This window comes from Apiospora aurea, assembly GCF_038362705.1.
Source record: "Apiospora aurea strain CBS 24483 chromosome Unknown utg000005l_segment0_segment0, whole genome shotgun sequence".
Lineage (NCBI taxonomy): Eukaryota > Fungi > Ascomycota > Sordariomycetes > Amphisphaeriales > Apiosporaceae > Apiospora > Apiospora aurea.
The window spans coordinates 1,317,143-1,337,652 of NW_027117392.1; the positions used below are offsets into that span (position 1 = coordinate 1,317,143).

The following is a 20,510-nucleotide window of genomic DNA, read 5'->3' on the forward strand; positions in this document are numbered from 1 at the left end:
TTTCTCCGGTTGCACATCCCAGTATATACAGCATCTATGAATGTAGTGGGAGCGGCTGCTGCCCCATGGAAAGGGCACAGCAGACATATAAGGGTTACACTGTGCACCTCTTCCTCTTCTTCATATTGGTATCACCCCGTGTCTTTGTTTGTGCTACAGTCGACTCTCATTTGAGCGAGTCTGCAGATGAGGAAATAAAACTTCTATGACCACACAATGGACTGCTGTGGAAAACATTGAATGATTTCGTATCTTGCTTGTTTTACTTGGCCTGTGACTATTGACGAGGTGGTAAAATCGCCGTCAGCAGTCTACAGCCAAACGCCACTCCCTCCCTGTGCACAGGCTAGCTATTTCTCCGAGAAGGAGTCGACATATCTATGCTGAACTGTCTGTGGTTGGGCGTTGCCATGTGTTGCCATGGGATGGGTTAGCTTTGCTTCGATGTCACCTTACCACAATCCAGTGTTTTTGTCCTCCCCAAATCCCCCAGCCCGATCCTGGTCGTCGATCTCGATGCACCACAGCTTTCCTGCTCGTATTGGAGGAATTGTCCTGGTAACGATTCCATACACTGCGGGGACAATGTTTATCACTGGCTGACAAGCATGGCGAGATTCTGCCAAAACACACTACATTGAGTATTTCGTCCGGAGAGGGATCGGTCTGTTTCAACAGGGCTACACGCGCCCATCTTATGACGTCCACCGGAAAACCGACTCTGGAAGCAAAGAGCAAAGCGTCAATTGGCTTTTGCAAAGCCACATGCTGGCCGACGGCGTTGCTGTCAGGTTGTGGCTACGGCCGAGACCACGCCAATTCTTAGCGCGAGCTGCCTTTTTCTCACACGATGCAACGCCCGAGCAGCTAATATAGCACCCGACAAGCGACTATTTCACAGCCCACTACCTGAGCTCATCGAAGAAATACGGTATGGCAGTCGCGTAGTAGGAACTTGAAGCGTGGTTTGTCTGCTATAATGGCGAAAAGGTAATACCTCACGTTGCTTATGTAGGATCAGAGTGCACGCGGCCCGCTGTACAACGAAACACTGGCGAGCCGTGAGTTGATGGGTGGTTTAGTGGCTGACCTGTTAAAGAACATCTCGAGATATCCCCAAGTGTGGAGCGCGGCCTTCTGAGTTGGCTGCTGCCGCGTGGTTGGTCGAATTTACATATTTACATATTTACACGCACACGCACGCACACACACTCGCACCCACTCACACACATGCATACTTGACTGTTCCACGGGGATGAAACAAGGAAAATACTCAGCTGCAGCACCGGCAGAACCAAGGACGACCTCGCCTAAAGTGTGTGAAACGCGAATCCTTCCTCCCAAGTGGGCTGGTCTGCAACATGGCTGAGTACCTGCCAGACAGTTAGCAGCTATCCCCTCCCAGTCCAATACGAACCTTATCGTATGTGCAGGATTCCTCCGAGCGAAACACCACGAGTATATATATATCCCGATCGATGTTGTCTCAACAGTGAGTGATGTTGGATATTGAATCTTGTTTCTCATTTTGGTAGACAGCGGCATCAATCAACTGACGTCAGAAACTATGGATATGCTGGCGAGTTATGGGGTCAAATGTAACGGTTGAGAATTTGGGTGGTAAATTACATGTACATAGCCGGTAGGTAATCAACCAGACCTCAGTCGGATGCTACGGTGCTGAAGACGATGATGAGGAATCGCCGTATGAGCGTGCCGAACAGGCGTTTCTATTATATGTGCCTATTGGACCGCTTCGCCCGTCGCAATTGACATTACGCATAACGGCAGCTTATGAGCCAACCGTCCCAGCTGGCCGTTTAGGCCACGGCGCATTAGCGCATAATGGCCTGGTCTTGACTTGAGTAAAGTCTGTACAAGCAAGCACCGCCCCGGCTACCACCGCCAGCACCGACAGCACTGCAGCGTAGCGAATAGCAGCGGCCTGGTTAGAGACCCTAGAGTACCTTGATACTACCACCTGCCCTATGGTGACTCTGGCACTCTGGCTCTGTTGTGGTCTGCTACATAGGCCAGTAGGTAGGTAATATTTGATCGAGTCTACCTCTATATGCCCATCCTATCTGACCAGGGATCCTATGCAGCCATGTACATGTAGCCATGTGTGTATGTATGTAGAACTTCTCGCTTTTGCTTGCTGACCGGGAACTTTTCATCTTCCCTCCCCATCGTTCGTTTCATCTGATGTCGCCCTTCCGCTCGCTGCAAACCTTCTCCCAGTTCATGCTGGCTGCCTACATACTTGGACAGCATTACCTTGAAGGTCGCGCGTCGTTAAGTCGACTTGCGCCTGCTTTAGCTTCACGTCACAGTCGCAATCGTCCCTTGTGGTCCACCGCGACTTGGCGAAGGGAAGAGAGAAGAAATTCAAACCAACACAGAGGCGGAATCAATCCGAAGCTTCGGCCGTCCTGCACGTTTGTTAGTCAGAGGGACGCGACGAGGAAAGGAGCATCCCTGGGCTTCTTTGATTGGGATTGATTTCCTTTCTTTTGGGTGCTGGAAGCTGACCGGCCTGCCGGCTGCCTGCTTGCCTGCGTCTCTGGCTTGCCCGCCTGTCGCTGGCCCGCTTAAACCACTCGCTCCCCCCTCCAGGTCCAGGGCCTGAGCCAGGTCCCCATTGTAAGGAACACCGCCCCAGTCCCAGTCCCAGTCCCAGTCCCAGTCCGTCCCATTCTCCACGCACGCCGCAACACGCATCCCAGCGCGCACTGCCCGAGCCTGCGAGCCTGGTCCAATTCCTACTGGGACGACGGACTACTACGGACTACTACCTGCACCGTACCGCGATTACCATTACTTTTCACCCTTTCTTATCTTAGCATCATTCTCGTTGGAAATCAATATTGGGCTGTGCAGATCCAACCTGCAATTCCCTTTGTCATCCTCCTCGACCACTCCTTTTCTGCTTGCTGGCTCACCCGTATCCTGACGCCTAAATACTCTTCTCCCTTACCCCGGACCAGCTTGACCTCAGCCTGACCTCAGCCTGACCTCAGCCTGACCTCAGCTGTTTCAGACTCGCCGCCGCCCCCCGTTAGCTTAATTGGTGTTCTGGTTCGCTCAGCTTGGTCAAACGTCGATTGGGTTCTCAACACGATGCGGCTGTAGACGTCACGGCACAGCAGTCCCCGTTGTTGGTATTGGGAAAAAGATTCCAACTTTAATTGTCGCACGGCTCTGGACGAAGAGAACATGCGAGGTCCCAGTCCTCGCTGCCGCTCAAGTGAAGGCCGTGGCTGTGATAATGACGAACAAGAGAATAATCACCTGTCGGTCGCAATGAGTGCAAGGCCCCTTGGAAACAACGATTCGATGGCTTGGGGATACGACGCGACCGGATCGACCAGGTATGCTACAATGCATCGATATACGCCCAAACGAGACGGACCCAAGCGAAATCGACCCTATTTGCCAGCCGCGTGCCAATATGCTCTCCTGTTGCTCGCGCTGCACTGCGTTCAACCTGCATCCGCTGTTTTGTTGCCATTCGACAACTGCTTGCCCAGCAGCTACATTGCTAGCAATAACGTCGATCATGCCCAGCTTCAATGGGTTCCTCTATATCTAGACGCCGTTTTCGACCTCGAGAACCCGACACACAATTTGCGCGTCACCGTCTACGGCAACGTCACCGGCACTGTCGGTAACACTACCCTGCCTCTCTGGAACAGCACGCAGTGGAATGGGACAGGGAACGTTCTCAACGGCAAGATTCAAAACCAGCCAGATGGGCCTCAAGGGAAGGCGACCACCCTCTTCAGCAAAGTCGATGTCTTGAGCTACGAACCCTACAAAACGTCCTCCAATTTCTGTAATAGCACCAAGAATGGACCTTGCCCCTTGGGTCCAGTCTTCAATAATACACCAATGTGAGTTAGAAAGGAAAAGAAAAGATAGGAGGCGATGCTCCCCTGGTCCTACTGCCTATATCTTCTTGATCTGTGAGGCTAACTTCTTGCTTTAGTGCTTATCAGAACCTACCATCTATCGAACTGAGCAATGACTTCGACTCGTCATACGCCTTCACTTCGTTTGCGCCAACTCTGATAATCTGGAATGGAGACGCTAGAGCCACTTCCATCGGCTGCATATCCGCCGTCGTCACTCCAAGTCTCGGGGGTATTTCCTGGTTTCTTCGATTCCTCCCGGTCTTTGTTTTGCTCCTGGTCGGCGTCGCGACTGTCTTTGCCGGCGTGTTTAGTCCCTGGGGAACCAGCGACGTATTTCACTGGACAACGAACTACGGCAGACATCCCGATTTACTTAGACTGGTAACCCCGGGATTTGGCGACTGCCTCCAGTACATCCAATTCATCGTGCTGACGGGCTGTTTATCGTTGAGCTACCCAGGCTTCTACCAACCAGTGGTCGCCAATGGGGCATGGTCTGCGCTCATGTTCAACCAAAGCTTCGTATCTCAAGCTGAACCATGGACGAATGTAGTGGATGGCGTATACATCACCGAGAACATCACAAGTGTATATGATGGCAGCAGCATATATGGGCTGGAGAGCGTCTCCCGCTTGGTGGGAATGAGTCAGGTCGAAGACATCTGGGCCGGAATGATGGTTTGGCTGCTGGTGATATTTGCGGTTCTCCTCTCTGGCATACAACTCGGCTTCTTCTTCCGCTGGGTTTTCCGCTATGTCCGACAGAATCCCCGAGGAGGATCTGCGTGCCAAGAACATGCCCTTCTCCATGGGTAACGTGATACGACTGGTTTTCAGCTACTTCCTGCTGCCTATAGTCACTTTGTCCCTCTTCCAACTGGTTGTTGCGGCTCGATCCTCTGTCTACCTGGTGGCTTTGGCGGTGGTGACCATAGCCCTCATCGTGGGCTTTGCGGCTTGGCTCATATACTTGATCGCCTCGACGAGACCTCGATCGCATTTGTTCGATGATCTGCCTACCGTCTTACTCTACGGGCCCCTGTACAACACGTATTCCGACGAAGCGGCTGCCTTTGCGCTCATCCCAGTCCTTCTGACCTTCCTCAGGGGTATCGCACTTGGGGCGGTCCAAGCGTCTGGTATCGCCCAGCTGGTGATCCTAGCGGCTTGCGAGGTCGTTCAGATGCTGACCCTGCACGCCTTCCGTCCGTTTCATTCGCCGACATCGATGAACGCCTATCACACGGGATTCTCTGCACTGCGTTTCGTCACTGTTATTCTCATGGTCGCCTTTTCGCCTAGTATGGGCGTTCTCGAAGGGCCCAAGGGGTGGATTGGATATGTAATTTTATTGATCCACGGAGGAGTGCTCGTTTTCGGGTTTTTTCTCAACGCTTTACAGACCATCATCGAGGTTGTGGCACGTATGTGTGGTGCTGGAGGAGATGATTCCCGGGGCCAGACGAGAGGAGGCTTATCTAGGATATTTGGAGCCCGGCAGCTTCAGAGGCGCATGTCAAGGCGTGGGGCTACCTCTCGCCAGAGTCAACTCAGTACAACGGCGATGCTTGATACTGCACCGGCTTCCAAAAGGGGCTATGGCCGCATACGAAGCGGGTCCGCAGGCAGTATGGGCATACTCTTGCACCCGCAGCAACGGAGCTCTAGCGTCCTGGACGGTCGCAGCATCGATTATTCACTACCCATGGGCGGTAGTAACTTTACTCCAGGCACACCAGGAGAAGTTAGCAACTTTTCCTTTCTGCCGTCGCCTGGGCAAGCAACTCGTCCACAGCCAACCGCCGACCCATACTACCGCCCGCCCCGGACTAGGCGCCCTACCAACGAAGATATGGGAACACCCCTTCATCGCAGTCACCAATCCGTTGGGAGTATAGATCTCGCAGACAAACGTCTGAGCAAATCCCAGGCAGCATTCCCCGATCTTCCAGATGCGGATGGCTCGCCATCAAGTGGACAAACGCCGGCACCGCCACAGGCCTATACGCCGGTTTTCGCACCTCGGGCTGACTATTCAACTCGAGAAGTTGACTTTTATTACGGCGTGCGAGGACCGGCCCTTAACTCGGACGGACCAGGGAGGAAACTGGGAACTGGGCCCGCAGATCCGACAAGTCCTGTTTCCACAGCAACTGGCTGGCTGAAAGGACTGTTTGGTGGGAAGACAAAGGAGAAGGGCAAAGGATTTGAAGTGGTCCGAAGTGCTAGGATGCCGCCAGCAATGAAGGCGCGCGGTGGCGATTTTGCCGATGATGGGCCTCCGGAGGGTATTCCTGTGGCTATGGGTGTCTTACGCAACGGGCCTATTGAGAGTGACGACGAGGACTCGTCCCCGCGAGCGAAGAGAGGTAAGAAGAAGGATCTTCTGGGCGACGACGGGGAGGGGTCACAGGCCGGCGACGAAGAGGAACGGGATGTTGGCACAACAAAGGCCGTGGAGGGACCACCTCTCCTGCCGGATCTCGATGCCGGCGAGTCTTTCAAGGTGCCTAGCCGACTGAATTCTGCCAAGACCACCCGACAGGCATCAAGGCGAACCGCTCGCGGAGTCGAGCTAGACTCCCTGGAACCCTTACCAGACGTGCCAAGAAAAAGCTCGAAACGCAACTCTGGCGTGGATATAATCAAGAACCCCCTGGTCAATTTAGTGCCACCTGGAGAAGGTGGCCCCGCGTCCACGTTCCCTGATGGGGCGTCGGGGACTGCTTCGGCCCGCCTTCCGTTCGATCGGACCAATTCGCAAAGGCGGATGTCCGGCTCTTCCCTTGCGGCAACTGATGACCTGAACAGCCAGCTCCCTTCTGCTGGACTGAGCGGCGACAGCGGGGATGAAAGACCGACTAGTTACGGGCACGTTCACCAACATAGCATTAGCCGAATTGATCCGTCGTCGGATCAACGGCTCGATCTACTAGGAAGCTCAGCAGAGGTGGTGGAAGCTGCGAGACGAGCCAGCCCCGGGTCTTCGGCATCTAATCGGTCCCCTTCATAACGACTGACGTAACGAATTTTCTTTTCTTGTATACATCATATAGAGCCAGGAGCGGCAACCAGCACGATAGGGGAATCTTGGAGATGCGCGAGAAAGATCAGGATGCGGAGGCGCTTGCATGACGCTATAGCGGACGGCTACGCGGGCCTCTTGTCTATAATCATATGGGTTGATTTAGCGACGGCGTACAAAATTGGTTGTCGAGCAATATTCGCGAAATGTTCTGCTGGTCTATGTAGCAGTTATACACGAACATCTGGGTCGTGAACTTGAAGAAAGGGGATGTTAATGGCCCTGCCAAACTGGGCCGGTATTACAACTCGATAGTAATGAAACAGTATTTGAGAAGAGGTAGATAGACGCATTTTATCCTGGGCGACACATAAACCATGGCTATCACGCCACATGAAGCTGGTGGGTAAGTGTTCTTCCGGAGACTCCTTCCTATTGTTCCGCCCGGACTGGATGTCGTCATGAACATGGGGGTCAAGGTATTTCGTTTTCTTCGGGAGCAAAACCCTTTCGAATCTCTCCCGAGACTTAAGACGCATCCGAGAATAAATCAACGGACGACGTATCTCAAAAATGGCTGTTAAGATCTTCCTGTGAGTACTTGCTCGTGCCTTCGATTCCCTCTGCAGAAGTGGCAATGCCGGCAGTGACTAACACGCTCAATAACCCCCCCTCCCGATTGGACTGGTCTATGAGATGGCCCGTCAGATTCGGACCCCTTTTTCAAGCTCCTCCTCCCCGTTGACACTTCAGACTTCATCTCGCGTATAGACGCATGAGTTGGCATCCGTACAGGCATTTATAGCCTGTTCCGTCGTAGCCATAGCGACTGTTTCTGCTCTTTGACTGTTCTCCAATAAAAGCACTTCGTTGTCATCGTGGTGCACTCGATTGGCGTGAAATGCATCGCCCAGCTCCACCGCACTTTGGACCATCGGAGCAGATTAAGGGAAGTTCTCCTGGACAGCGGTGGACAGTGGCGGCGAGTCTCCCAGATTGCCATGAGGGTCGCAAAAAGAAATGGAATACCCAATCGGCTGCTGCTGCTTGTTCTGCACATCTATGAATTCCAAGCTGATAGGTGGGTTTGCCTCTTCAAACAGCCTACGTTACCTGCCTTCGTAGTGAATCACTACCAGTGGTGACAGCCTATTGGGCTCAGATTGAAAACTATGGCAGAGGAGGCCGGGCCCAAGAGCCTTAAACGCAAGCAGGTATGGACGTATCGAGCATCTATAGAGGTGGGCTGTTTACGAGTTCAGTTGCTGCTGATAGCTTCCATCATACTAGACAAGTAAGGCATTTGATGAGCGCCATGATCTACCTCTCCAATCCACTGCATCACCCCGTCTTCGGGAACAGCATGATGGCTCCGAGTGCCCCCTTCTTCTGTACTTACCCAGTACCGCAGACAGAGTGCATCTCTACCACGGAGGAATAACACGTACCCAGGGCCTCTCTCCCCAGATATCGTCATGTACGCCTCCTTGTTCGTTTTATCTCCTTCTTTCCGCGCATAGAATGGTAATCGGTACGGCAGTCTCGACGATGTCCCACCGCGGCAGGGCCCCTGAACGTCCATCGTCCATTGGGCCTTGGTGGCCAAACCCCTGCGTGTAATCCATCTCTCATTACGGTATAGGGGGTGCCCACCATAGCACTGGTTTGCGACAGGTCACCCGCTTAGGCAACCGGGACGGTAGCCCGCCGGCGCCGGCCGCCGCACTTATTCTTATCGCGGGCGGACGCGAAGCCTGCTGTGGGGTATGGGGAAGTGGTAGTTGCGGTAGGAGTAGGGATAGCAGTAGGGCTAGTACATCTAGCCCTGGGACGGGGCAGCATCGACTGCAGGGAGTCGTGTGGGTGGTGGTGATGGCAGCATCAGTAGGCGTAGTCGTAGTAGTGGCACGGAAGCTGTTTCAACAATCCCTCGTCCGCGAACACGGCTATTGGGAGCCCCTCGTGTCCCTCACCTTTTGAGAGATCTAGTACGGTGCCGCCCTTTCCCTTCCGCGTTGTGGGGTGAGCATATACGGATGGATAGATGGACGCTCTCTTATTGACCGCTGCTACTGCGTAGTCGCCTTTGCTGGCTCAAGACTTAGCTAGTGCCGTAATATTCGAACGGCTCCCGGAAGCCCATTGCAGGGGTTTGCCCAGCGACTTTTTTTTCCCAGAGAACCCCCGAGAAAGGCGCCATCGGGAATCGTTAGTAGCCGCCGGTCCTGCATCGGAAACATCTCGCGCCGTAGTCCTGGCATGTCTGGGCTGGGGCTGGGGCTGGGGCTTACGCGGACGACAACAACAAGAAACAACAACAACATGGACCGTCGGGCGGTGGTGGGACATAAGGGGCAGCAGCCAAGGCCCCCTTCTGTAAGTCGGAAACCAAACCCGATCGCTTTCGACGGGAGAGTCTGGGGAGCAAGGCTCGCGGATGTTGCCATCTATTCTCTGGGCACGTCATTTTCCTCTTGTGTTGGGCAACGAAGGGATTGTTGACGTCTCACCGAGCCGGGCCCCCGCGTAGGTATCTCCTGTGTACCATGCTTACGTCATCCGAGTATACAGGTGCATGGGTGCGTGTGTGTATATGCGTGTGTAAGTACGCTTTTTATCTTCGACATGCTCGCTCATCTTGCTCGATTAGGAAGGCAGAAAAGGGAGAAGAAACACTTGCTGTTTAGTTCTGCGGTATTTCTTTGCATGTCGCGACCGTGTGTGTCTTGACGACTTCATTCTCTACCCACTGACTGACACGCTGCCAGATGCACACCGTCTTGGCCCGCGCTGTTGTTCAAGCCGTTGAGCGGTTTCGAAACGGGGGGAGCAGGGGGAAGAAAAGAGAGAGAGGAACACACACCGAGAGAGGGAGAGAGAGAAGGCATTTTCCGCTTTCAGTAGGCAAGAAATGGCTCACACCACGACTCTTCTTTCCCTATTCGCGCAGGCATGTGAAAGTTGTGCGTGTTTCCAAGTTCGGCCGTGCTCGAGTAAGTCCTGGTTCGCGCATCTCCTAACTCCATCTCCATCTCTATAAGGCCCGAGACCAGGCGCATGACGATGAACGTCCTCTTGACGGAGAACATCGCGGGGTTTAGAAACAGGCAGACAGCAACTTGGGACGGAAGCTACAGGGCTTCCTCTATCTCCGTGGCGGTGATGGTCGGATTGCTTTCGGCCAACTAAGTAGACGAATCGCACAACCCCTTATTACTATCACCGGGATGGAACAGCGGGTGTGTTACGGGCTTTGCTTATGGCTGCCACTGCCCATGGAAAGAGGGCTCGACGCCCTGTTCGAAAGCAATAAGGGAATAATAAGAAAAATAAGAGTAGCGGTTTACGGGACTGGCTTCTTGTCGTTCAACAACACCGATACGGGGGACCATGCAGATGGGCATGGCTTCCTTCCTCCAATACCCCAGCCCCGAGCTATGCGGAGGTGAGTTAGTCCACCACGAGCAAAACCTCGAAGCGACCGGGATGGCGGATTCAGGAACGACTGTCACCCTATCCGCCGTCGCATCCCCTGACCAACAGCTCGATGGAATCGCCATCTAGATCGGTCCATTTGATCCTGAGAGACTCCTAATGCAGAAAGCTTGGCAACCTGCCAACTGCACGATAGTGATGCGACGATGGAATCACTGCTGCAACGGTGGCGGGTACAGGCCAGGCCTCGTTTGGGCAATGGTTTACTCTTCATCGTACCAGAAAACACAGCCGAGATCAACGGCGCCACATATGCACGTCAGAGTCTGGTGTACTGTATCCGGGCTGGCTTGTCAGGAAAACGTGCTCAGCAAGCTTTGGGCCCTTCTTTTCGTCCCGACACTCTCATCCTGCCTCTCGTTTCTTTTCCTTTTCGTTCTAGAAACTGCGGAGAGGGTTTCGGATAGGAAAGTCTGTTTCCTCCTCTCGTCCTATCGTTTGATCGTATGAACCTTCTCAGAGTGAGCACACAATGTCACTGGCGGAACAGAGTTTCTTGCGACGAAGTCAAAATATCGCCGGGGCCAAGGTGTGCCGTCAATCAGCCGACCACACGGGTAGGAGGAACGCTCCGTGCCAGAGCGAGCTTTCCATTGGACCTGCCTACGTTTTGGCAAGTTCGAGGAACAGGGAATCTTCTCCTCGCTCTCTTCGCCCGACCGTTGGGGGTTGAGAAGTGGTCTGATGGCTGGCTATCCACGACTGACATCAATCCCAGCCGCATATCAGTAATATTGCACATCCCATCACGTACACTGCCACCACATGATATAGTTGGTGTTGCCATGTTGGCGTAAGAAGCCCCGTGGTTACGATATTGGGGAGCCCTGGCTGCCTGGGTTGTGTGGAAGTGGTAGAGCATGATGATACACAAGCCTTATCTTTTCATCATCGTGAGTACCACGGGGCGTACTCCGAAGCCAACCACCCACCGCGATGAGCAGGATGAGAGAATAGACTCAGAACCGGACATCGATCAAAAAAAAAAAGAGAAAAAAAGATGGGCAGCGTTCGTCCGAGACACGTACGCATAGGTAGACCGCCAAGCCTCGCTCCGTCATGAGATGTACCAAACGATGTACCAAAGAGCCAGCTCCAAAGGCCTGAGCACCTGAATGATTCGAGCCGCATAGAATGTTCGTCAACCTAAGTAAGAAAGAAGCCACAGGCAGAGTCCTTACGACGGCGTCATCGCCGTGCGCCTGGCCGAACGCAAGGGTAGACGTTCAGGTTGGCACCAGTAGGTCCATATGCCTTGGAGCAACCGCGCGATAGCCAGAGACCCTTGCCGCGTTCACATGAGAGAGGAAGAATGCGTTCAAGCGCCGCAGCGTAAAAACAATGCAACGGTACTGCGCAACATCGTTTGTGTTGATACGGTGTGATGAATCCGGGATGGAAATCAGGCCATGGTGATATTACTGATCACGGGAAGACCAGGTGTGATGCGATAGCTCGCCACGAGGTACGAGGGAAATGCAATGGTCCAATGCGTGCCTATGTCCACACCATGGTCGCGCTACCAGGGGAGGGGAGGGGGCTGGCGGGCGGCAGTCTTTGGTGTGAAAACTGTCCCCCGGTTGATGATCAACTTCTTGCGCACCAAGATTCTGCCATACGTCTCCTGCCTTTCTAGCGGCTTGATTGTCGCAAGGCTTGACGCTCGCGCCGCCGCCAAGAAGGAAGGCATTGGGGGATCAAAGGGCGCGCCGGTAGCCTCAAGCAGCATTGGCAATACCAAGTACCGTTCCAAGTGTGAATTCGTACATGTACTTCGGGCGACAATCTCACATCTTCCACCTACACAGCGCTTTGCAGCGGTGCAAACCTTGATGTGGTATCACGCACGTGGGCCGCGTGCAGTCCGTGATCTTGAAACTCTGGGAGCAATCGACCACTTGATCAGTCGCCGCTCCAAGATGAGACGGGAGGGCCAGTCCCTAGGAGTACAAGCTAGATTCTAGCCGTAGAAGCTTTCGATAGCAAGCAAGCTGGAAGCAATCGCAGCATATCTTGAAGGCCTATCTACCCCAACGGAGGTAGATTGCCCCAAGCTGGGTCCCCTACGATGACGGAACCGATGACGGAACCGATTGGCCGCACGGGGCGACACCCACACCACCACCACTCGCAAGAACAGCGGCACCGCTCATGACTCGGCCGTTGGGATTTCCACGCGGCCCGGCCACCACCAAGAGGGATAGGTTCGCGCTAGAAGACTTCCAGAATGCTGCTGGTTCTGGTCTAGAGAGCGTTAGCTTTGTTTAGTCGATACTTTGGAAGCTTTTGGAAGCTCTGTGGAAGCCTTTGATAATCAATTGAGCGGCGCGGAAGTGGCGGCCAGCCATCAATCATCGTCACGGAATCTCTAGGTTCTCCGGAGGAAGAATAGAAGCAGAGATAGCTATGTGGCAACCGGAAGATGCACTCCTAGCGGTGGAGATGTGCCGCGTAGCGCACGCGAACCTCTCCGGCGTTGTTGCTATTAGTTCCGCGACACCTCAGGTGGCTTGCCAAAGGTCTGCCGATTAGTACAGACTGGGTAACGTTGGTCACTGCATGGGGGTGGTTGTTGCCTTCTTCTTCTTTGGCAGGGCCGTGTTCATCAAAGCAAGGCTGGTTGCTGTTCAGACGAAGTCCCGCGGGTAGATGCTGGGGTAAAGTCCACCTTGATGGTGGCTTGAGGAAACCGAAGATTATGCATCTCCCAATGTTGCGTTGTCGTAGACTCCGACCTGAACATGGACAGCGGCACCAGGTAAAGCCGAAGAGAGAAGGGGGCGCATCGTGGTCAAACACACAGGTAACGCAAGGAGATTTGGATAGAAAGAACATGACCGTCACGGGGTACAGTAAGCCGTGTTCGCTTTTAAGGTTTGGCGATGCGTCACTGTGCGTCTCTCCCCTCGTTCTCGTTGCGTTAGACCAGCGTGGCGCGCTGTACGATACATGTTTCCTCACATACTGTAAGTATGCTCTTGGCTCTCGTCAGGGCCAGAGGAGGATCGGCCTTGAGAAGCGGTATGGGGGTAGGCAGGGTTCTTTCTGATGCCCCTGTTCCTCCCCATCGACCCCCTGCACGGAAATCAACAAGGCCCGGGCTTGACTAATTTCCCTTCCCTTGTTGCTTGTGTTGGGTGCAACCGCAGAGCAGTGGGTAATCCCGGGCAGGGATAAGGCATAGTCACGGGATTGCCCTCTTCGGACACCAGATGCGGGACCCTGCCTAATACGTAGATAGATCTGACGGCCGCACGTGGCCCATATGCTGCTGTGGTGCTATCTCATCGTTACCTGTACGCCATGAGAATCGGCAGCAACTGTATTTGAGTTCATCACTTCAGTCTTGAGCTGCTCTTTGGTTGCAAGTTGATTAAAAGGCCCCCACTGTTGACTGGCAGGCTGTATGCTGTATCAAGAGCTAGGCGCATAAGCAGTGAGCCATGGCGCGGTACCAGCATTTCCTCATGCCACAATCAAGTGCTACTGAGAGGCAGTTCAAAGTTGAAAACAGGGCACAGCCGGTCCTGCAACGTATGGACATCAGTGGAAGATCGCCGTTCATGCCGCTTTCTTTTTGACGTTTTGGTTGGACACGGGTGTTCGTTTTCCTGTGACATTGTTGGCTTGAAGTTTGTTTTCGAGAGGAGACGCAATTGGCAAACTGACGAGCTGCCCCGTTCTACGTTGCATTGCTGTCAAACGGCTCGAACGCCAGAGATGAATGGAATCGATTCCGCTGTGCCCTGTGCCCTGTGGCCAGGCACGTTTCCGGAATGCTGAAAGCGGACATGCTAGGGCACTCATAGGCTTTCTCAAACAGGAAGGTAGCAGAAAAGAATGTCTTGCTTTGGTTACCCGTCCCCCGAGTCCCAGGGCCCTAGGGAAAATCAATCTCCCACGAAGGCAGGGGGAGGACAGATTCGAGATGAGCTCGAACCTTGAGGACCGGAGACAGTTCCGACTAATCAAATGTCACGCAAAGGGTCTTTCTCTCGCGAGAGAAGCAGTGCTACGATGACGGTGTGTACGTTGAGGAAAGGGCAATACGTACAAGCCGATTTGCTGTATGTGTGGTAGGGAGTATCGTAAACTATCTTGTAAATAAAACCATGAACCTCTTCCATGATGGAGAGAAAAACAAGATGGTGACGTGCTGCGCACCCCCATGTCATAAGCTACAACGAGTCCCTTGTAAGGGTCGGAGAGAAAACCGACAGCTCTTCGGGGCACTCCCGAACGCCTCGTTGTTGCTATCAGGGCCACACCGCCGGGCCAGTGACGAGGTCTACCTCTAGTGAGGAGACGGCGTTCATTGTGGCTTGGTTGACAGGTCGCGTATCGCACATCCGTGCTAATTCGGGTCGTTCGCCAACAAAACATAAGCAAAAGCAAAAGCAAAAGCAGAAAGAAGCGAACTCGTCTCCCCGCGTTTATGTAGGTGTATGACCGTGTACCCCCGTGTAAGACGGGAAAAGGAGGCTGATGTTTCTCCAGGGGATCCCAAACGCCGTGGCACCAAGTAGGGATCGCGACCCCTGGGCCCTGCTCACCCAATGTAACCACAGACAGCTCAACAGCCCAATGCGGAAATTCCGACAACAGTGAAAACCCCGAAAGTCCGTATATGGCACTTGTTGCGGGGCGGGTTGATATCCAGGTCAAAGGAGAGTCTCGTTGGGCTTCCACCGCGTCTGACCCGACCTTAGGCTCGATCGCTGCAGTCCAAGCCCGGCCCCGATAACAGGCACCCCCGTCCCCCTTCGATTCCAGCCAGGCCACGTGCCGCGCCCAGGCTGGGTCGTCGAAGAGGAGGGTGCGGGATTTCTTCTCGAACGCGGGGAAAGACTTCTCAAGCGAGCGCGGCGTAAACTCTGTCGACGAGGATGGAACCGAAAAGGAACGACGACATCGACGCAGGTTGTCAATCGTGCCTCTGTCCCTCGCTCGCTAGCTTCCTTGGTCGTAGCCCGGCAGCAGTCTGGCAGGATGACGTACGAGGCGTAGGAGGGCCGAAGGAATCTTGGGGGGTGTGCGTAGACATCACGACACAAGGCCAGCGAGAGGCAGCGAGTTTAGAGTTCAGCCAAGGGCATAGCACCCCGTTTCAAAACCACATGCCCTCACACTCTGCGTCTATCTTCAGATGGCCCGACGGCGCATTGACAAAAGGGAGGGGTGGGGGTGCGCTCACAAGTCGGTACGCAGCCGTTGCGTCGTTGATCCTGGTAGCGCTGCAGCCTGCAGTGGCTTTCAGTGGCAGCTCGCCTAAGTAGCTGTTAGGCTACGCTACGTTAGTGCTGTCGTACAGTAGTGGCAGTTAGCAGTAGCCAGGGTGCCAGGGGGCCAGGGTGCACGCATACATGTACATTTGATACCCACCAACGGCTTTTTCCCTCCCATTTGTTTGATTGTCCTCTTTCTTTCTTCTGGTCTTTCTGTAGGTAGGATTGCAATTGAACCCCGATCTAATGCGCCGTCCGTCGGGATGGTCTTCCGTTAGCTCCAGGCTCTCTCTCGGTCGTTTCCCCCTCGCACCCAGTATTTGTTCGTCCCTCTGGTTAGTTCAAGTGCAGCATGTTAGGAGGTAAGTACATATGTACGCGCAGTCGTAGATTGAGAGGCTGGTGGGGGAGCTTCCCTGTATGGCGTATGGCATGCCCTTAAGCTTTGGGTGCCCAGCTTGGACGGCCGCGATCCCTCCGTTATTCCTCCGTTATTTCGGAGCCCCAAATCTATCACTCGTGCGAGAATGGACAGTCGGTCGCCTCATTGAGGACGAGCAAGGGGGTCTGCGCGGCAGGATACACCGCCTTGCAGGGCTTTGCAGGGCTTTGCAGGGCAGGGTGTTTCCAGTCGGCGGGGGCGTGTCCAGGGCCGTAAATTGTGTCTCTGTTGTGGATTACGGAGGGTGAAGTGAAGGACAGTGCTGGACTGCCTAGACTGCGAGTTCCTCTTCAACCTTAGGGCTCCCCTCCCCTTGTCCGTGTGGGGCTCTACCAATGTTTTTGTATGCATATGGCAGCACAATATGGCTTGCTAGTGGTAGATCTTCCAAGGCCGTCGATGATCTGCAGCAAGGTATAGCCGGTTTAGTCAACCATCAGTGAGCCGTGTCCGCGTCGATGCCCGGGTCCCCCTGGAGGCCGCCTGGGCGGGGGAGGGGGAGGACTCGGTCGTGATTTATCCTCTCCGGCCTACACAGGTTGCCTTGCCGGATTTCCCCTAGTCTTCTGCGATGATCCCTCCCGATGTGATGCATTGGACTCGGCATTGTTGCGTAGCGATAGCCGGTCATACGTATGTGTGTGTGTGTGTGTGTGTGTGTGTGTGTGTGTGCCGGCTGCCCCTCCTCCATCTCTCTCGTGTTTCTTTAACAGAAGTGGACATGGAAGAAGTGGACAGACAACAAGGCAGATCGAGAACCCACTGCAGTAGTGCACTATGTATGTAGGTTGTTGTGGTCGTAGTGGTAGTCGTAGGATCAGGTAGCGAGCAAGCAGGGCGTCTGTCTAGCCAACCACCGGGCCCATTTCTCTGGTGGTCGAGTGCCTATTTCTTGGCAGTGCTGTCTCACTTACAGGCTTACAACGTAATCACATACACATCCGACGCGATTAGCTAATAGGTGCATAACCAGACAGCTCGGCGGATGGACGGGCCTCGTCTTCGAAAGACCGCCAGGCCGTTGTCGCGGCAGTTACTGGCCAGCCCGCAAGCAAGCGCCTGGCCCGAGTGTAAGTAGTCGGTTGGCGAGAGGAGACAAGACCCGGTGCTTGGTGCGTGCTGGGCTGGACTGGACTGGGCTGGGCGTGGACATGCCATGAGTGATTCGAACCGATGATGGATCTGGGCATGGGAACGGGGTCGGTCGTCCAGGTCAGGCGTATTTGGTCCGTCCGTCGGTGATGGTCGTCGCATCTAGCGTGAGGTAGGGCAGTCGTATACTACTACCGCCTACCATAGTAGCAGCATCCATAGGTCACCCACTGCTTTTCTTTTAGTCCAGCTCATATCTCTTAGCTAATGAGACTACCAGGGGAGGTGGGCGGTAGGTCCACCCCTAATAGGATCCATACCTTGACTGTTTTCCTGAGAGCGGGCCTCGTATGCGTCTGGTCTGGACTATGTATCTGGCCCGGGTGGGAGTATCGACTGGAGACTGTTCCATAATGCCCAGACCCCATCTGTAATTATCTGCGTGTGTAGGCATGGAGATTTCCGTGTCGCCGCTACCTCGCCCGTCCGCATTGGCTGAAACTGGCAGGCGTGCTCCCCGTCGCCATCAAGATTCGTCCGCGGCCCTCGCTCCGTTCACTCTCTGGGCTTGTGCGGAGCTGGGATACTGGGCCAGCCAAATGAGCGCAATCTCTGCGGTTTCTTTCGTAGCCCAGCGGCCCTCCCACTCTCAGATCGCACTTGCGAGCTTGGTGAGCTTGGTGAATCCCTAAGTCGTCGCCAGAAATGCCACTCATGACTCAGCTTGCTGTTGGCACGGATCAGGGGTTTGCTTGCAACGGCTAGCTTCTCCAGGTTTTACGACTCGTCGCCGGCGCCTTATGGGGATATATCTTGCAAGCAGCTACTGCAGTCCGTAACGGCCTGGCATTGGCAGTGGGTTTGCCTGTGGACGACAGAGTAAGCCCCGGGTAATAATAAGAGGGTTTTGGAAGGGCTGTCCTCCATCGAGGGCCGCTGGGCAGCGTAAGTCTCCATTTTTGGTCATTTTTAGTCATTTCAATACTGTGGAGGCGGGCAGGATGTTCGATGTGTTTACGAATAAAAGAGATTTATTACAATCGTGACTTTCTATCTGTATGGAAAACTTGTATTAAAACAGCATTGGGAATGAAAACAAATGCCAAGCAAAGTTATCTCTTTTGAGTATCATGGTCCCGTAACACCCCCGGTTTGGTGATGGATAGTTGTCGCAGCCATCCCACTTTTTGATATGAGAGTCAATAAAACATCATCCCAACGCCGTAATACCCCGTGGTATCAAAATGCCCTTGGGCTAGCGCCTACCGATTCCAAGGGTCAGTTGCAACGCTGCCCGTTCCGCCCAACATGCAAGAGAACAAAAAGGGGAGAGGAAGAAGAAGAAGAAGAAGAAGCAAAGAAGAAAATAAAACACCAAAACAAAACTGATCCGTTTGCGCCGATGCCCTCTACAAGACCTAACAGTCTCTGGGCTCCATTGCCACCATTTCTCTGAGTTCCGGATAACGCCTGGCAAAAGCCTCGCCTAAAGCCCAATTCCTGAGTTCCAAGGCGTGGTGGACGAATGCGTCCGTAAGATACAGTGCCCCGTTGGAACGATCCGTGATAAACGCCTGGGCTACTCCCCCGTGCCAATCAAGTAAACGCAAGTTTGCACAGTAAAGCTGTATGAACTCCTCCGTGGCATACTCCTCCTGCCTGTGTAGTACGACGTCCCTCAGCTGCCCCCAGAACAAGAAACCGATCCATTGGCTATGGGCAATGCTCTGTTGGCTTGGACGCGGCGCAAGAAACCCTAGTCTTGAGTGTGCTTCCTGGGTTGGGTATATCATCCAAGCCACCAGCCTTTGGCACAGCACAAAGGAGCCCACCCGCTCGAGCACCCGTAGCAAGCCATTCTTGTCGAGGAAGGCTGTCAAAAGGTCGACCAATGGATTCGGTGGAGAGGGACGTGGTGGGTTCCGGTCGAGGCCCATGTTCGATTCAACGCTCCAGTGAGCTTCCACCAGGGGACGAACGTTTGGACAGGTTGGTCCGTAGATGATTTCTGGGTGTGGCTGACCACCGGCTAGGTCAACCAGGCGCCGACAATCTTGGATGTAGCCGACTAAGAGTGCATCGCTCTGGGTGGTGGGTGGTGAAACCGAAACCGGAGTTTCCCAGTGATGCAAACCGTCTTGGCGGTCGCTCATCACAGAGCTGGGGAGCCTTGGTAGTACATGGGGTACATGTTCCACGGCGGCGGCTGGTGGTAAGCCGGGGGCATGGGAAGAACGTTGATTTGGGTGCAACCGAGATCTGGCTTTAATTAGACCTTCAGTCCCTCATTGTCATCGCAACAAAGCAAGGGCGCAACTCACCTGACTTCATATCATCGTAGCCCATCTTGCCGTTCAGACATGAAGCTGTGGGCGAGTTCATACTCGAAGGAATGCCGGACCTGTCGAGGAGAGAGGTCGGCGCGCTGGTGGGAAAGTAGGCGCTCCCGAGCTCGTCGGTGGCTCCTGAAGAAGACGGACTCGACACGGTAGAAGGAACCGTGCACGAGACGGTGGACGACCATGGTTCGCCAGAGCTGCCCATACTGTCGTACGGAGGAATGTCGTGCACGCCCGGGTAGTCGGAGGAGCCCTGCGCCATGGGTGAAGATCGCGAGCTTGGGCTATGGTACGCTGCGTCATGGTGAGACCGGGTCGCGTAAACTCCCTTCGAAACCATCATACCTGACGGATACATGCTGCGTGGGCCACCGCTGGTGATTCCCATGCTTTCCCTCGTGCGATGCAGTTCGTCTTCGAGGGCCTTGTTCCGCCTCAGCAGATTCCGGACGGTCTCATCGCGGCTGTGTGAGCTGCGCAGCTCCTCAATCTCCCGTTCTAGGTTTTCGATGTGCTCCTTCGTGCGGGCGCGGATGGCACGTTGTGCTTCCCGGTCGTTTGCTCGTTTCCGGGCGAGTTGAGCAGGTGTCAAGGTAGAGACACTCCGCGTGCCTGATGAAGCTGGGTTAGGATGATGCTCGACTGGGACGTTGTGGTCGACGATGCCATGCTTACCCTTACGCTTGGTGGACTTGGAGGCATCCGACTTGGTCATCTTGTCTGGGGAGAGTGGTGAAGAACTCCTGGAGTTGTATGGAGTAGCATCGGCCATGCCTGTGAGAAGCGTAGATATGGGGATGAGGTGTGGGCAGAGAGGGCCAAGGGTGCTGAACTGGCGTCATGGCAGGACATTTATAAATGTATATCTCACGTAGATGGGGTGTCATCAAGGCAGGCCAGGGTGTGTGCTAGAGAGACTGGGTCTGCACAGGGTTGGTGGCTCTCGCGACGGAAGACTGTACCCACACCACAGCATCT

General features: G+C 54.3%; 3 protein-coding genes across 3 annotated transcripts; 1 reads left to right on the forward strand and 2 right to left on the reverse strand.

Moving 5' to 3' along the window:
* Nucleotides 1-3,381: 3,381 nt before the first annotated feature.
* Nucleotides 3,382-6,927, forward strand: PG986_006979 (uncharacterized protein; the record flags this gene model as incomplete). The annotated part of the gene is given in 3 exon segments (XM_066843201.1): nucleotides 3,382-3,893; nucleotides 3,989-4,670; nucleotides 4,690-6,927. The coding sequence occupies 3 exon segments, from the start codon at nucleotides 3,382-3,384 to the stop codon at nucleotides 6,925-6,927; spliced, it is 3,432 nt and encodes a 1,143-aa protein (XP_066699313.1).
* A 2,695-nt stretch (nucleotides 6,928-9,622) lies between these two features.
* PG986_006980 (uncharacterized protein) lies at nucleotides 9,623-10,028 on the reverse strand (the record flags this gene model as incomplete). The annotated part of the gene is made up of 2 exons (XM_066843202.1): nucleotides 9,623-9,729; nucleotides 9,860-10,028. 2 exons carry the CDS (start codon nucleotides 10,026-10,028, stop codon nucleotides 9,623-9,625), a joined length of 276 nt encoding a protein of 91 aa, XP_066699314.1.
* Nucleotides 10,029-19,345: 9,317 nt separating this feature from the next.
* On the reverse strand, nucleotides 19,346-20,247 carry PG986_006981 (uncharacterized protein; the record flags this gene model as incomplete). Its single annotated transcript, XM_066843203.1, has 2 exons — nucleotides 19,346-19,452; nucleotides 19,515-20,247. The coding sequence occupies 2 exons, from the start codon at nucleotides 20,245-20,247 to the stop codon at nucleotides 19,346-19,348; spliced, it is 840 nt and encodes a 279-aa protein (XP_066699315.1).
* Between the last annotated feature and the right edge of the window lie 263 nt (nucleotides 20,248-20,510).